General features: G+C 44.9%; 1 protein-coding gene across 2 annotated transcripts in view; it reads left to right on the forward strand.

Annotated features, from left to right (window-relative positions):
• Positions 1-17401, forward strand: part of SEMA4G (semaphorin 4G) — a 273488-nt gene that overhangs the window by 169127 nt on the left and 86960 nt on the right. For both annotated transcript variants that reach the window (XM_040361900.1, XM_040361901.1), the window contains exons 4-5: positions 7199-7261; positions 8951-9049. In XM_040361900.1, coding sequence (XP_040217834.1) covers positions 7199-7261; positions 8951-9049 — 162 coding nt within the window. The remainder of the gene's footprint in view (positions 1-7198; positions 7262-8950; positions 9050-17401) is intronic.

The following is a 17401-nucleotide window of genomic DNA, read 5'->3' on the forward strand; positions in this document are numbered from 1 at the left end:
GTCTGAATGAAGTACGGCCAGTCCCTGGCCAAATGGGGAGGCTTCTGGTAAGTATGGGGTGTCTCTGCTCTTTCCCTACCCATTTGGAACCTCTACCTGCTGCTAATTTGAAGCAGTGCCCCATTACGGCTTATTTTTGTGATTGGTTGAGTCCGGGATACCCCCACCCAACACTCTGAAACACTTTACCATACCAACTATCCTGCCCTGTGTTCCACAGTGGCTCTCCTCACTTCCTGGAACATTGGTCTTGGTTTCCTCACTTGACTATACGCTGTTTACAGTCACGATTGGCTCTTCCAGTGGATGGCTTCCATCCATAGCTGCAGATAAGCTCTTTGATTCTTATGAGTTTGTGAGTTTGCTTTTTAATCGTAATAAACCCATTGATGCCGCACGTAGCTGGCACCCCCTTGTATTCCTTTATGTACACAACTTTTGACAGGGGATTCAGACCTTCCAAATGAACATTTTCTGAAGGGACAAACTCCAAAATTCTTCTTGTACATGAACAAAACAAATGATTTCATTTACTATGTCCTGTTTTCATATGAGAAAAATCAGATATTAAAGTTACTAAACCCACAACAGTAAAATCGATCTGTATATGTAGAATAGCATGCCTGTTATACTCACTGTGGAACCTAGGGGGTTAATCATCTGCATTGTGTAAAAAGACTAATCCTGTATGCACAGATACCCCCCCCCCCCCCCTGCTGTCTATCTAGGAAAGGCCAGCTAACACAGGCAGGGTAGTGGACCTGCACATGCTCTGTTGTGTCTTTTATGCTGAAGAGAACATGTATTTGTTCTCAGAGCTAGCCAGGTCACATGATATTGAAATCGCACATGTGGGTGTGTATACAGGCTGCAGTGGATATCTCCTCCTTCCTGCACTGGAGAAACTGTGCTGTTTATCATGTAACCGTGGTATACAGACAGGGCCGGACTGGGAGTAAAAACCAGCCCTGGAAAAAATGTCATACCAGCCACATAGCATAACGTCATTTTTTTTCTTATTCATGAAAGGGAAAACTATGCACATTTGAAGAGTGTATATATATATATACAGAAGACAGATATAAAAATCACATAGGGCTTTATATATATGCAAATGCCAGTTAAAAGTGGTCAATCATCAAGGGGGACCCCAGGAAATCTGGGAACGTGGGGGGCCATTGAAATCAGCAGCAGTGCTTTTTGGGGGCGATTTTAACCTTTCTTGGCCACTAGCGGGGGTTAAAAGTGCCCACTGGCAGCGGTAAAGCACCGCTAAATATTGCAGCGCTTTACCGCCGACGCCCCCAACGCCTCAATGTGAAAGCAGCCTAAGGTAAGGGGTGGGTTACTGATATAAGGGGGAAACCTTTATATCAGTGTCCCTTTACATTATTGTATTCACTCCCCCTTACATCAGTGACCCCCCCCCCCCTTAGGCTGGCCTTGCGGTGCTGTCACTGACCTCCTTTTAGGTGCAACTTGCAGGGATCAGTCAATCGGCTGCAGCTTGGTGGCTCTGGTTTCTCTGACTTCTCCCATGATCCCCATCCCAGCGACACTCCCACTCTTAACTCCTCTCAAAACTCCCTCAGAGACTGCAGACTTCACATGATACAAGAGATGGTCAGAGACTGCAGACAGGATACAGGAGATGGTCAGAGACTGCGGACACAATACAAGAGATGGTCAGAGACTGCAGACATGATACAAGAGATGGTCAGAGACTGCAGACACGATACAAGAGATGGTCAGAGACTGCAGACACGATACAAGAGATGGTCAGAGACTGCAGACATGATACAAGAGATGGTCAGAGACTGCAGACACGATACAAGAGATGGTCAGAGACTGCAGACACGATACAAGAGATGGTCAGAGACTGCGGACACGATACAAGAGATGGTCTGAGACTGCGGACACGATACAAGAGATGGTCAGAGACTGCAAACATGATACAAGAGATCAATGCAGAGAGAACAGGCAAAAAATATATAAATGCACATTTTTTTACCTGAAAAAAAAATTCATGTATCATTATAATAAATACATTCACATTTTATTATTATTTACAGTATATTCTTTTATTATAATACATAAGTTAGCTTTTTTTTAAAAGAAAGAAATCCATGAGAGAGGGGCTGAAATGGTGAGAAAGAGGGGCTATAATGGTGAGGGAGAGAGAGAAAGGGGCTGCAATGATGAGAGATAGAGGGGCTGCAATGGTGAGAGAAAGGGGCTGCAGTGGTGAGAGAGAGAGAGGCTGCAATGGTTGGAGGGAGAGAGGGGCTGCAATAGTGAGAGAGAGAGAAAGAGGCTGCAATGGCGGGAGAGAGAGGGGCTGCAATGATGAGTAAGGATGAGCTCCGGCGTGTTCACATTGAACACGTGCGGAGCCCGCCAGGAAGTCGGCACCTGCGCTGCGCTAATCACAGCCAGGCAGACATTTCCCGATGCTCGGCTGCAGAGATCGGGAAATGTCTGCCTGGCTGTGATTAGCGCAGCGCGGGTGCCGACTTCCTGGCGGGCTCCGCACATGTTCAATGCGAACACGCTGGAGCTCATCCTTAATGATGAGCGATAGAAGGGCTGCAGTGGTGAGAAAGAGGGGCTGCAGTGGTGAGACAGAGCGAAAGGGGCTGCAATAGTGAGAGAGAGAGAGAGGCTGCAATAGAGAGAGAGAGAGAGAGGAGCTGCAATAGAGAGGGAGAGAGAGAGAGAGGGGGCTGCAATGGTGGGGGAGAGAGAGGGGGGCTGCAATAGAGAGAGAGGCTGCAATGGTTGGAGGGAGAGAGGGGCTGCAATAGTGAGAGAGAGAGAGGGGCTACAATAGAGAGGGGCTACAATAGAGAGGGGCTGCAATGGTGAGAGAGAGAGAAAGTGCTTCTATAGTGTGTGTGTGAGAGAGAGGGGGGCTGCAATGGTGGGAGAGAGAGAGGGGCTGCAATAGTGGGAGAGAGAGAGAGGGGGGGCTGCAATGGTGAGAGAGAGAGGGGGGCTGCAATGGTGGGAGAGAGAGAGAGGGGGACTGCAATGGTGAGAGAGGGGTTGCAATAGTAAGGAAGAGGGAGAGAGAGAGATGGGCTGCAACAGTGAGAGAGAGAGGGGCTGCAATGGTGAGAGAAAGGGGCTGCAATGGTGAGAGAGAGGTGGCTGCAGCGATATGGGAGAGTCAGGTGGGCTGCAATGGTGGGAGAGAGAGAGGGGGGGCTGCAATGGTGGGAGAGAGAACTGCAATGGTGGGAGGGAGAGAGGGGGCTGCAATGGTGGGAGAGAGAGAGGGGGGGCTGCAATGGTGGGAGAGAGAACTGAAATGGTGGGAGGGAGAGAGGGGGCTGCAATGGTGGGAGGGAGAGAGAGGGGGGCTGCAATGGTGGGGGAGAGAGGGGGCTGCAATGGTGGGAGGGAGAGAGAGGGGGGCTGTAATGGTGGGGGAGAGAGGGGGCTGCAATGGTGGGTGGGAGAGAGAGGGTGCTGCAATGGTGGGGGAGAGAGGGGGGCTGAAATAGTGGGAGGAAGAGGGGGGATGCACTGGTGGGGGGGAGAGAGAGAGGGGGACTGCACTGGTGGGTGGGACAGAGGGGGGCTGCAATGGTGGGGGGGGAGAGAGAGAGGGGGGGCTGCACTGGTGGGTGGGAGAGAGAGGGGCTGCAATGGTGGGGGGGAGAGAGAGAGAGGGGGGGGGCTGCACTGGTGGGTGGGAGAGAGGGGGGCTGCAATGGTGGGGGGGAGAGAGAGAGGGCTGCACTGGTGGGTGGGAGAGAGGGGGGCTGCAATGGTGGGGGGGAGAGAGAGAGAGAGAGGGGTGCTGCACTGGTGGGTGGGAGAGAGGGGGCTGTAATGGTGGGGGGAGAGAGAGAGGGGGGGCTGCAATGGTGGGGGGAGAGAGAGAGGGGGGGCTGCAAAGGTGGGTGGGAGAGGGGGGCTGCAATGGTGGGGGGGAGAGAGAGAGGGCTGCACTGGTGGGTGGGAGAGAGAGAGAGGGGTGCTGCACTGGTGGGTGGGAGAGAGGGGGCTGCAATGGTGGGTGGGAGAGAGGGGGCTGCAATGGTGGGGGGAGAGAGAGAGGGGGGGGCTGCAATGGTGGGGGGAGAGAGAGAGGGGGGGGGCTGCAAAGGTGGGGGGAGAGAGGGGTGCTGCACTGGTGGGTGGGAGAGAGGGGGCTGCAATGGTGGGGGGAGAGAGAGAGAGGGGGGGCTGCAATGGTGGTGGGGGGGGGGGGGGGAGGGAGGCTACAATGCTGCAGACAATTTACCGGCAAAAAAAACATAATTTGTTTGCTTTGAGAGAGATGCACCTTGCAAATTGTATAATCTCTCTCTCTCTCTCACACCACCCATTGCACGGTGCACCCCCCCCCCTCCCCTCTCTCTGAGATTATTATACAGACAATTTCCAGGGGCAGCAAAGGTAGAGGACCGTGACAGAGAGAGGAGAGGGGGTCCGGGGGGGTGCACCGTTGTATGGTGAGAGAGAGTCGAGATACAAGATGGAACAACAGCATGTGAGGATTTTCATTAAAAATCTATGTGTTCACCTTGTGGCTTGTGCTCCAACTCCAAGGCTGGCCAGCGCCGTTCACTTCTTCTCCTCTGCCTTCACACGTGATGACCCTGTAGGAGAAACATAGTGGGCGGTGCTGGCGCCGCACGGGACGATGGAACTAGATCTATCAAATGACGTTCGGTTCTCCTGCTCGGCTCCTCCCCTCCCTCAGACACATGATCGCTCCACTGCTCCAGCCCTCCAGTCCACACAGCGCGGAAAGGAAAGTGCAGCGGCGCCGGCGAGCATGGCGGCCGTAACCCGCCGGCGGCCGGCCGCCGCTGCTTACATAATGTAAATATTAACATGACACTGGTGACCGGAGTGACTGCAGCTTGGCATGGGGCAAGTGTATAATAGCAAAATGCGGCCGCGATGGCGGCCGGCCGGCCGCCGCCGTGGCCCCCACAGCTGATTAGTTTGACTGACAGCAAGCGGCCTACCGGGAATTTTCCCGGTATCCCGGTAGGCCAGTCCGGCCCTGTATACAGATCATCCATAAAGGTATACAGTGGCAATATTTTAATGTAAAAAGAAGATTTATAAGCTGTGGGCATGGGGGGAGGATGAAATATTTTCAGATTACTGTGTTTAGCCACATTTTAAAGACTGCGCATGACTGGAAACAATCAACAACAATTTAATCTATGTACAATATTCCTACATCAAAAGAAAAAATGCCTACTCAGGTTTGACCGGCTGCGAACAATCACGAAAAAGTAGACGAGAATTGCTCGTCCAATTTTTTATATAGTGTGTACCCTACTTTAGGTTTTTCTTGAGCTCTGTGTCCTCTTGTCTTGGTTGTGGCCTCCTATTTCTTCTCCTGGTGTTAGAGACAGAAAGTGAGAAGAAATTTTCCTAATGAGGACACAGACAGCAATAAAAACATGAGAAAGATTCTGACCGGTCCCATTTTTTGTCATTTATGTGCTTTGAGTTTTTAAGCACGCACATTCCACTATGAATGGGCTGCCATTGCACCTAAACTGACAAAAAAAAAGAAATTTTGCATTTTTGCGTTGTGGTACACTGCAGCGCATGTAATTGTAAATGGGCCCTTATAGAAAAAAAAAAAAAATATGCAAGCTGGCAGCTTTTTTATTGCTGAAGAAATACCATGCCGCGGTGGCGGTATAGCGCCGCTAAAAATAGCGGCGCTATACCATCGGATTCGCCGCGGGATTTGGCCGCTAGCGGTGCGGTATTAACCCCCGCTAGCGGCCGATAAAGGGTTAATACAGCACCGCTGTATTGAGGTTGCTGGGCAGGAGTTTTTCAGGCGGTATAGCAACGCTATTTTTAGCGCTGTACCGCCTGAAAAACTCCTCAGTGTGAAAGTGATAGGAAATATAAACCTGAAAACTGAGTGGCCAGGTGGTGGTGCACCATTGGTTGCTAGGAAGTCAGCAGCCGCCGACATCCTAACAACCAGCCGGAGCAGGAAGTTGCGACTTTTACCCGTGTTGGTAATACTGCTACTAAATGTATAATTTCCTTCTTCAGTTGGAGGTTTCGCTCAGCAGGTGGGTGAATTTAGTTCACTCGGTCCCAGGCAAAATTCAGACCAAAATCTGCTTTTGACCGAATCTTAAGCTTATCACTAGTCGGCTCACCTGGCTAGCTGCTAGGTCTGTCCCGCTGTGGTTGGTTTTACAGGACTCTGAAACAAGTTTAGGCAGTTAAACTAGTTTAGAAATGCATTATTTCTAAATAACGTTTATTAGGAAATTAAATTGATAGGAAAAGGGGATAGGCAGCCTTTGCCCCCCTTTTCCTCATGGGAAAGCGATGGATCCTTGTGGGTCCAATTTTTCCCTGAGGGAGCAGTTTTCCCTCAGGTGAATTGGCGGGTTTTTTTGCCCGGCAGTTGACCTCTTACTGCAGGGGAATTTTGGCGGGCTCATTGCCCGACAGATGACCTCTGTAGCCTGGGGTAGAAAGCCCGGGAAAACCCGGTTTGAACTGGTCAGAACCATCCTGGTTCTGGGCTATTTAAACAGTGTTCCGTTCAGCTCAGGCTCATTCGCCTCAGAAGACTTAGGAGCTGTGGTGTTCTCCCCCCCCCCCCCTTTTTCACATATATAACTTGTCGCAGTGTTTGTTATGTGGTAGGGTCACCTTTGTTTATCAAAGGGGGACTAGCTTTTATTTATATTACATGAGTATGTATTATAATAATAAATATGTTTATCAGCTGGTGCTATGGTCTTTGTGTAAGCTGGGTAATTTTTATTGGCAGCCTGGGCCGTAGTGGCTAGGTTAGCTTTAAGGCTTATTTTAAGGTTATTTATTTATGTAAATATTTAAATTATTTATTTATTTAACTATTTACCCTTTGAAACCAATAATAAACCCTCGCGGCCTTTTATCATCCAACAAGTTGTCTGTTGTTTTCTTATTTATTTAAAAGTATTAAGGGTATGTTCCATCTGCTTTCCCATAGAAACATGTTGTTTACATCCAAGTATTACATCTCATTGGTACATAGTACAGATTAGTATATACTATATAGTATATTATTCCACCTAGAGAAATAGATGTGATGTGCTATTTACTTTAATTTGTTTAATTGGTTATTAGTTTAACCTGTAAGCTAGTGGCTAACCACAAACTAATTGCACATTTTTGTTTCTATTTTTATTATTTCTCTTAGATCAATTGGGAGGTCACTGCTGAAGAGACTAAAACATGTCACAGCAAAGGCAAAAATATTCAGGTATTTCTCCTCTCTTTTTTGTGTGGCAAGTGTTTGCACTTAGTATGAGGATAAAAAGAACCTATGAGCACACCAAGTGCTGCATATGGAAAGTCTGTAGTTGGCAACGTCAGGACTGTGCTTTGTGTGCCAAGCCTGCAGGTGTCTGCCTGTTTTTATTTTCACAAGGTTCCTTATCTGTTAGCATTTGTGTGTTTCTTCCAATTAAATACCTGGTTATCTTATTTTAAACCAAATTAATGCCTTAATATTTCCCAAAGTTCTATGTATATTCTGCTGAAAATCCCAAATTGTTTTCATTTAATTCTGCTCATGTTTTAAAGCCTAATTCCAGATATATTTCTTTTTTTTTTTCAATTTTGGTTAGTGTGGGGTAGAGTTAAAATGTCTTGTCTGTGACCCCACTGGGGAGATTTTTTCTTCATGTCCCTGTGACACCTATACTATAAATTAGGGGAGCCGTTGTCCAATAGACAGGAATGCGCAGAAAGTAAGGCCTTGTGTACACAGGCATTCGAAAAATCATGCTGCAAATCCACTACCAATGCCAGGAAAAAGCGACTGTAAAAATTTGATTTTAGTAGCTTTTTGCATTGCCGTCAATGCGCGCTTAGCCGCATTAGCTTTTAGCAGTGTTTCTCTGCCTCTATTAAAAATCCATGATTCCCTATGAAAGCTGTCTACCGATTTTTACTTTAAGCCCATTGATTTTAAAAGATGTAGCATGCAAGTCGGGTCATGATGATGCGACTTGTTGTGCGACTTGTGCTCTGAAATTATTATTTTTTTTTTTTTAAATTGTTGCTCTATTTTTGTTTATAGTGCAAAAAATAAAAACCGCAGAGGTGATCAAATACCACCAAAAGAAAGCTCTGTTCGTGGGAAAAAAAGGACGACAATTTTGTTTGGGAGCCACATCGCACGACCGCGCAATTGTCGGTTAAAGCGACGCAGTGCCGAATTGCAAAAACTGCCCATGTCCTTTACCTGCGTAATGGTCCGGGTCTTAAGTGGTTAAATGCAGAATGGAGGCTACATCGTGGTAAACATGGCATGGCCCTTGTCCTAACATTTTTGCTGCCATCAATTTCAAAATGACCCAATTTTTTTTCTTAGCGATGCATTTTCTCAGTGTAAACATTTAATATGTTTTCTATTGTGAATAAAATATGGGTTTATGAGATTTGCGATTGCGTTCAGTTTTATGTAGATTTTACACAGCATCCCAACTTTTTGGGAATTGGGGTTGTAAGATGTGTCTTCAGAAAGGACTCTGAGAGGCAAGTGTAATGTGTGAATCACACTTACCTCTATGCTGATCTTTCCAAGATACAGCTTCATGAAGAATCTGATGCCAGCACAGCGGTGCCACAAGCCACTTCTGATCCCTGTGTGTTATGCTTCTTGTACTTGTCTGTTTTCTGTATTAAATGTGTTTTTATTATCAGTCCATGTCCTACATGTTTTATCTCCTTTTATGTTCTATAAATATTTATTCATATGTTCCTTTTACCATATTACATATCTGGAGGAAGTGATTGCTTTTATGTCTGTCCATGTTCATTGCACGTTGAGAAGCACGTGTCCAGGCCGCTAGACTGTTTAATGTAAGATTAGTTTGTCTCTTTAACAGAATTTAATGCTCTGGTGTTGGAACATAATAATTTCGCTTTTTTTTTCTCCCTGCAGACCGAGTGCTTCAACCATATAAGGCTCTTGCAGAGAGTTAATGAAACCCACCTGTATGTCTGCGGGACGCATGCCTTTGCTCCACAATGCTGCTACATTGTAAGTACATCCTGACCTTTCAATTTATCTTCTGTTAAACTATCAGAGGGGGATCATTACCTGTTTATGGACTAAACCTTTTTAAAAGGCAACTTCTTTACGGTGTAAAAAAACAGAACATATCAGCAGAGTTTCAAGTAAACTTGCAGTTTTAAAAAAAACAAATAGCAACCTAAACAGTAATGTTGGCCATGCACAAAACAAATTTGTGTGTCTCAGTCAGCAATCATTTCCTACTTCCAAGTAACTAAATTAATAAACATCGGTTGGAAATTGATTGCACCTACCTTGATGCAACTCCAATGCCTGGGACACACGATCGGATTTTCCGCGGACAAAGCGTAGGACTTTTGTCCGAAGGGCATTGGCCATGAACTTTTCTTGCATACAAATGGCTAAGAATTGTTGGCCAACTAACTAACATGAAACTATGTGGTTTTTCATCTCTTTAGCGACAACTTCTGCTAATGTTGTGTTATGATTAGCATTTCTTCTGACCATGCGTGTTTGTACTTTTGATTTTTTAACAAAGGACTTCTGTACACACGTTCCGATAATCCGACAGCACACATTTGTTGTCGGAAAATTTTAAAGCATGCTATCCAACATTTGTTGTCGGAAAATCTGACAACAATTGTCTGATGGAGCATACAAACGGTCTGATTTTTTGACAAAAGCTTGCCATCACATAATTCCCATCGGAAAAGTGTGTACAGGCCTTAATAGTCTTTGGTTTTCCCTTCTAGTTTTTAAGGCTTGGTCTTAACCATTGCGGTTATTGGATAAACATTAGCTGGTTAGCTGTACTGCACCCACCCATAGTTCCTAAATGTTCATCACGTGGATCAACAAATGTGTTTTCCTGCGCTTAAACCTTTCACCCAGCTTCTAACTGATTGAACTTATTTTAAAAAGTACATATAAAGGAAAAGCAGTAGTTGGGGGGGGGGGGGGGGGAGCACCTGTGTATTGTTTTTTGAGCTTAGGAGCATGAAAGGGCTGTACCATTTTCCTTCATATTCTGTGCTAGAAGATGTCCATCTCATCTCGGCACGTTGGGAGGTATGCTTCTCTATATCGGCATTATTGTGTACAGAATGTTTGTCATTCAAAGAGCTACTGTAGATTATACAATTAATCCTTGTTGATGCCCATCAACCAATGCTTTGGTTGATGGTGATCGGTTATGATAGGTTATCGATGCCTTGCATAGTATTAGTGCAAACACATTGGCTTTTATTGATTCTGCTATAAGCTGAGCGCATTAAATACCTCCCTAAACACAGAGATGTATACAGGGATATCTTCACACTGTGCCCCCAGGGAGATAACTTGCTTTAGGGCATGTAACTTTACTGGTACCCTATACAAGAAATAAAAATGGAGCATAGTGGGTAGAACAGTTAAGTTATAATTTAGTTACATAGTAGTTTTATTAGCATTTAGGCCCCATTCACATTTGTGAATGGGGCTGCCTGCAGCTAACTGCCGGGAACCCCCGCTGGGTCTCCCACATGTAAGCGCTAATGGCCCCATTCATAAGTGTAAATGGGTCCATATGTAAGACCCCTTTCACACTAAGGCGTTTGAAAACTGCCCATAAAATGTTGGGCGTTTTTGCGGTGCTTTTGCAGCATTAGCGGTGCAAATTTTTTTATTTTTTACGGTCAGGTGTTTCAAAAAAAGCATTTTGCCGTACTTTTGAAGCGCTTTTTATGCGCATTTGAGGCACTTCCAATTAATTTCAATGGAGAGGGGTGTTTTTGAAAGAATCCATTGAAATGAATGGGAAGCAGTTTTCAGGTGCTTTTCAGGCGTTTTTTTTTTTTTTGTTTTTAGCGCAAAAGTCCCTGAAAAGCACCTCAATGTGAAGGGTGGCAAGCACTCTTAGGCTTTATTCACTCTGGCACTCTAAAGCATATAAGTGTTTGTAAAGTCGCATTGTGACTTTGCTGGTTTCCCAGACATAAACTACAGTGTGTGTTGTTTTTTTAAATGTAAATGCTAAATACCCTTTCTCACCTTTTGCGGTCACATGATTCCCCCCTTATCTGATTTGAGGGGCTGAGATTCCCCTCTGAAGTCAGCCAGCAGAGGGAGGTCACGTGACTGCACAGCGGCAGTGTGAGAAAAGGTATTTAGCATTATTTAAAAAAAAAAAAAAAAAAAAACACATGCATACTGTTTGACTATATTAGCCAGAGGTGATGCAAGTATTTTTGCTACATATTGCAGCTGGATAGATGGGGAGATTGGCTTTCACTCTGACAGGCAGGCAGAGGAGAGATTTGGAGCAGAGCGCGGGATGATGGTGGCACATAAACTGACCATGGTATCATGGCTGCTGAGCCATTATTACCGTGGTCAGCACAGACAGAGGGGGACACATGAACAGGCAGGATGAACCAGGTATTTTACAACATAGAAGGAGACAAATTTCATGGCACAAGCCACTGTGCTATAGATGATGACTTAATGGAACAGGATTTTTTTTGGGTTTAGGGTATGACTCAGATGATAGCTTCTGTAGTACATTTGGGAAGGGGGGGTTGATCATGTCATTTTATAGAAAGAGACTGACCTCTCCCCTCTCACAGGCTTGGCAGAGAGCAAAGAGCTGGGGGGCGGGGCGGAGCGGGGCTGTGTCAAAGTAGACTCAAACAGCCCGACTCGGGATCAAACATGCCTAATTTTCCCTATAGGAAGCGGCTTCCTATGGGGGCACATGGCGGGAGAGAGGAGGCAGCCAGGGCAAGCATGACATGTTTGTTATTTTAATACAAAAATATTTAAAGCTTTACAATCACTTTAACATGTACTTTGCTTTGTACATATAGGAATGTTTTCTTGCATAGGTTAAAAATTAGCCCTGTAGGACACAAATTTAAACACCTTTACATTTTGATAGCCCTCTGACACCTTGGGATAAATATTTATGTGAACACCCTGCTTGTTTTTTTTTTTTTTTTTGCTCCTTTTAAGATTTATTTTGCACTCTGTGATTTAGACTTTAAAGAATTTTAACAGGCTGTGCACAAGCCAGCAACCTTACCCTTGTTTGAAATGGCCAAAAACAGTCTTGTTACAATGAAAGAGAAAATGTTAAAAGCTGTAGTTAAAACAGTCAAAATAAAGTGAGTTTTACTTAAAAATATTTAGGTTAGCGAGCGACAGGCGGGTGGCTTGTAGACAGCATGCCCACACATCTTCATCTTGTAATCATGAGTAGTCAGTGGTCTGACATTTATCTATACTCTGATTGCATCTCCTTCCACATTGTAGACCGGCATGTAAACTATAAACTATTCTAGCCAGTACAAAGATATCCCCTATTTACATTTGTATTGCTGGTTCTGCAATTTTAGAACAATTTTCTTCTTTTATCCAGTAAAGTAAACAGAGACTGCGGGAAAATGATTCTGTGAAAACATCACATTTGTTGATTTCTCTCTTAACTTTAATCCCCTAAAAAAGCCAAAATACCTCCATTGTAAAAGGTATTTTGCTTTAGGCCAAAGATGGATATAAATATAATTTACATCAGGGTTTGACAAATTTGCTTGGAATCTAGGAGCCAGCTAAAAAAGTTAGGAGCCAGAAAACGCACCCCGTCCCGACGAGCTTGCGCGCAGAAGCGAACACATACGTGAGCAGCGCCCGCATTTGTAAACGGTGTTCAAACCACACATGTGAGGTATCGCCGCGATTGGTAGAGCGAGAGCAATAATTCTAGCCCTAGTCCTCCTCTAACTCAAAACATGCAACCTGTAGATTTTTTTTAAACGTCGCCTATGAAGATTTTAAAGGGTAAAAGTTTGTCGGCATTCCATGAGCGGACGCAATTTTGAAGCGTGACATGTTGGGTATGAATTTACTTGGCGTAACATTATCTTTCATAATATTAAAAAAATGGGGATTACTTTACTGTTGTCTTATTTTTTTAATTAAAAAAAGTGTAATTTTTTCCCAAAAAAGTGCGCTTGTAAGACCGCTGCGCAAATACGGCGTGACAAAGTATTGCAACGATCGCCATTTTATTCTCTAGGGCAGTGATGGCGAACCTTTTTGAGCCCGAGTGCCCAAACCGCGACACAAGAGCAATTTATTTCGTGCAAAGTGCCAACACAGAATTAAACCTGCCAGCGTCTCTGTACAGAGGATGGGACTGATCTAAATGAGCCCTAAGGGACTAGAAATGTACGATTCTGCCAGATTCGCTCAGACTGCAGGGATCAGGAATGCATTGTGCTCAGAATGCATTGTGCAACATACACTGACCATTACACTCACTTACCTGACCATTACACTCACTTACCTGACCATTACACTCACTTACCTGACCATTACACTCACTTACCTGACCATTACACTCACCTACCTGACCATTACACTCACCTACCTGACCATTACACTCACTTACCTGACCATTACACTCACTTACCTGACCATTACACTCACCTACCTGACCATTACACTCACTTATCTGACCATTACACTCACCTACCTGACCATTACACTCACCTACCTGACCATTACACTCACCTACCTGACCATTACACTCACCTACCTGACCATTACACTCACCTACCTGACCATTACACTCACCTACCTGACCATTACACTCACCTACCTGACCATTACACTCACCTACCTGACCATTACACTCACTTACCTGACCATTACACTCACCTACCTGACCATTACACTCACCTACCTGACCATTACACTCACTTATCTGACCATTACACTCACTTACCTGACCATTACACTCACTTACCTGACCATTACACTCACTTACCTGACCATTACACTCACCTACCTGACCATTACACTCACCTACCTGACCATTACACTCACCTACCTGACCATTACACTCACTTATCTGACCATTACACTCACTTACCTGACCATTACACTCACCTACCTGACCATTACACTCACCTACCTGACCATTACACTCACCTACCTGACCATTACACTCACTTACCTGACCATTACACTCACCTACCTGACCATTACACTCACCTACTTGACACATGCAATGACACCAATAATGAGGCACAATGACACCAATAATGAGGCACAATGTTACCTAAGGACACCAATAATGAGGCACAATGACACCAATGATGACAACAATGATGGGGCACAAGGTTTCCTAATGAAACCAATAATGAGGCACAATGACACCAATGATGACAAAAAATGGGGCACAATGTTTCCCAATGACACCAATAATGAGGCACAATGTTCCCTAAGGACACCAATAATGAGGCACAATGATGACAACAATGATGGGGCACAAGGTTTCCTAATGAAACCAACAATGAGGCTGCATAACACCAATGATGGGGCACAATATTTCCCAATGACACCAATGAGGCTGTTCTTTTTGCACAATTGATTGTTTGAGCTAGCACCTGATATCTGAGAGTGGGGCAGGCTTAGGACTAACAAGATAACCACATTAACTCCTGTCTCCCAGTGTCTGACCTTGCTCCAGCAGCTCATTCCCGCCGAAAGGCTCCTCTGATTCCAGCCGCGTGTGCTCCCAGTCACATCACCGCTGATTTGTTTGATGGTGGATGCGGTGTGGATGAGACGGCTTCTTTGATTGGATCAGCGTGCGTGCACACGCACGCACGAACGTCACCCAGGGAGTTTCTTCTTTGTCACTCCCACACGGACATGTCATCAATAGCAGTAGAGAACTGTGGGAGTTGTAGTTTGCGGTGCGGTGGGGACGAATTGATTTTAGTGTGTGTTTATCAATTTTTCATGGCGTGTGGCGTGCCCACCGAAACGGCTTGCCGTGCCGGGAGCGGCACGCGTGCCACGCGTTCGCCATCACTGCTCTAGGGTGTTGGGATAAAAAATATATATAATGTTTGGGGGTTCTAATTATAGGGAAGAAGATGGCAGTAAAAAATAGTGAAAAATTACATTAGCATTTCTGTTTAACTTGTAATGCTTAACTTGTAATACCAACGGCCACCACCAGATGGCGCCACCTCACACATCTGGTGGCAATAACTTGTAATACCAACGGCTCACCACCAGATGGCGCCAGCTCACAAAAAAACCTTCCAAGCCAAGTAGCCAGGACACCATTTCTAGTCTCCATGGCGACCTGGCGCCCGGGATTTGTCGAGCCCTGATTTACGTTATTAAATTGCTGACTTTTTAATAAGGTGACAAGTAGCAAAGCATAGACTAGCTATTGTGCAAAATTGTATCATGGGATTAATATTATCATGCCCATCTGTTAGAATTATTGTTATTTTTAGGGTGCTGTCCATTTCTTGTATGTTAATGTTGATGTAAGCAAGAAAGGGTTGGCAACCTCCAGTGTAGAGCACTCAAGCAATCAGTATTCCTGTATTCATACGCAGGCTCCAGTATCTCCTTCTAACATTAATATTTGCCGCGATACCATACATACTTTAGTAATTACTGACTCAAGTATACAGATCAGAAGATCAGACTAAACTCTCTGAATGCTTGTTGAAGACAACTGAACCAAGTGTGAGATACAGCCAGACATCTTGCATTTTTAGAAAGAAGTCATCAATTTCAGTAAAATATGTTGTCAAAAAAAATAGACATTTTGTCTAAAGTACAGAAGGCTGACCTACAGAATTGTGAAAATGAACCGTGCTACTCGCAGGGTTATCCTATTGTTATTTCTATCCAAAAGTATTGTATATAGGTCAGCCTTTCTCAACCTTTTCAACACAGAGGAACACATGAAATAACTTTCCAATCTCAGGGATTCCCTGTTAATCACTATGGCCCGGATTCTCGTAGATCGGCGTAAAAATGGGCGGGCGTAACGTATCTGATTTACGTTACGCCGCCGCAAGTTTTTCAGGCAAGTGCTTTATTCACAAAGCACTTGCCTGTAAAGTTGCGGCGGCGTAGCGTAAATCACCCGGCGGAATTCAAATTCGGCGGGTAGGGGGCGTGTTTCATTTAAATGAAGCGGGTCCCCGCACCAAATGAACTGCGCATGTCCCTAAAATATCCCAGCGTGCATTGCTCTAAATGACGTCCCAAGGACGTCATTGGTTTTGACGTGGACGTAAATTGCGTCCAGCCCCATTCACGGACGACTTACGCAAACGACGTAAATTTTTAAATTTTCAACGCGGGAACGACGGCCATACTTAACATTGGCTGCGCCTCATAGACAGAGGGGCAACTTTACGCCGGGAAAAGCCTAATGTAAACGTCGTAACTTTACTGCGTTGGCCGCGCGTACGTTCGGGAATTCGCGCATGTAGCTAATTTGCATACTCAACGGGGAAATCGACGGAAGCGCCACCTAGCGGGCAAACAAAAAAATTGCAGTTAAGATACGACGGCATAAGAGACTTGCGCCTGTCGGATCTAAGGGATATCTATGCGCAACTGATTATAAGAATCAGTCGCATAGATACGACGGCGTATCTCTTTTGAGAATCTGGGCCTATATCTACAACTAACAATACATTAGTGTGGTAGTCGGAAGAATGCTCCTTACACTTGTGGTCATTGAGAAAAAGTACCCCCTTAAAGAAAGCTAAAGTCTATGATGTTCATGGGGGTTATTTATGAAAGGCAAATCCACTTTGCACTACAAGTTGAAATTGCACTGAAAGTGCAGTTGCTGTAGATCTAAAGGGGACATGCGAGGAAAATATAAAAACAGCATTTTAGCTTGCACATGATTGGATGATAAAATCAGCAGAGCTTCCCCTCATTTCAGATCTTCCCCTCATTTCAGATCTTCCCCTCATTTCAGATCTTCCCCTCATTTCAGATCTTCCCCTCATTTCAGATCTTCCCCTCATTTCAGATCTTCCCCTCATTTCAGATCTTCCCCTCATTTCAGATCTTCCCCTCATTTCAGATCTTCCCCTCATTTCAGATCTTCCCCTCATTTCAGATCTTCCCCTCATTTCAGATCTTCCCCTCATTTCAGATCGTCCCCTCATTTCAGATCGTCCCCTCATTTCAGATCTTCCCCTCATTTCAGATCTTCCCCTCATTTCAGATCTTCCCCTCAGATTTACAGCGACTGTATTTCCAAGTGCACTTTCAGTGCAATTTCAAGTGCACTTGTAGTGCAAAGTGGATTTGCCTTTCGTAAATAACCCCCATTGGGAACTTATCTTAGAGGTAGAAATTGCTTATTGCTCAAGGAACCCCTAGAAACCTTTGGAGGAACCATAGGGTTCCATGGAACCCTGGTATAGGTGATTAGTTTACCAGGTTACATGGCTGCCAGACCAGCTGCAATGAGATTCCTGCAGACTACTATACTGCATAAAATACTGTTCAGTTTTAGTACTTTCAAACAATATTAACGAT

The sequence above is a fragment of the Rana temporaria genome, chromosome 8, assembly GCF_905171775.1.
Source record: "Rana temporaria chromosome 8, aRanTem1.1, whole genome shotgun sequence".
In the NCBI taxonomy this organism is placed as follows: domain Eukaryota; kingdom Metazoa; phylum Chordata; class Amphibia; order Anura; family Ranidae; genus Rana; species Rana temporaria.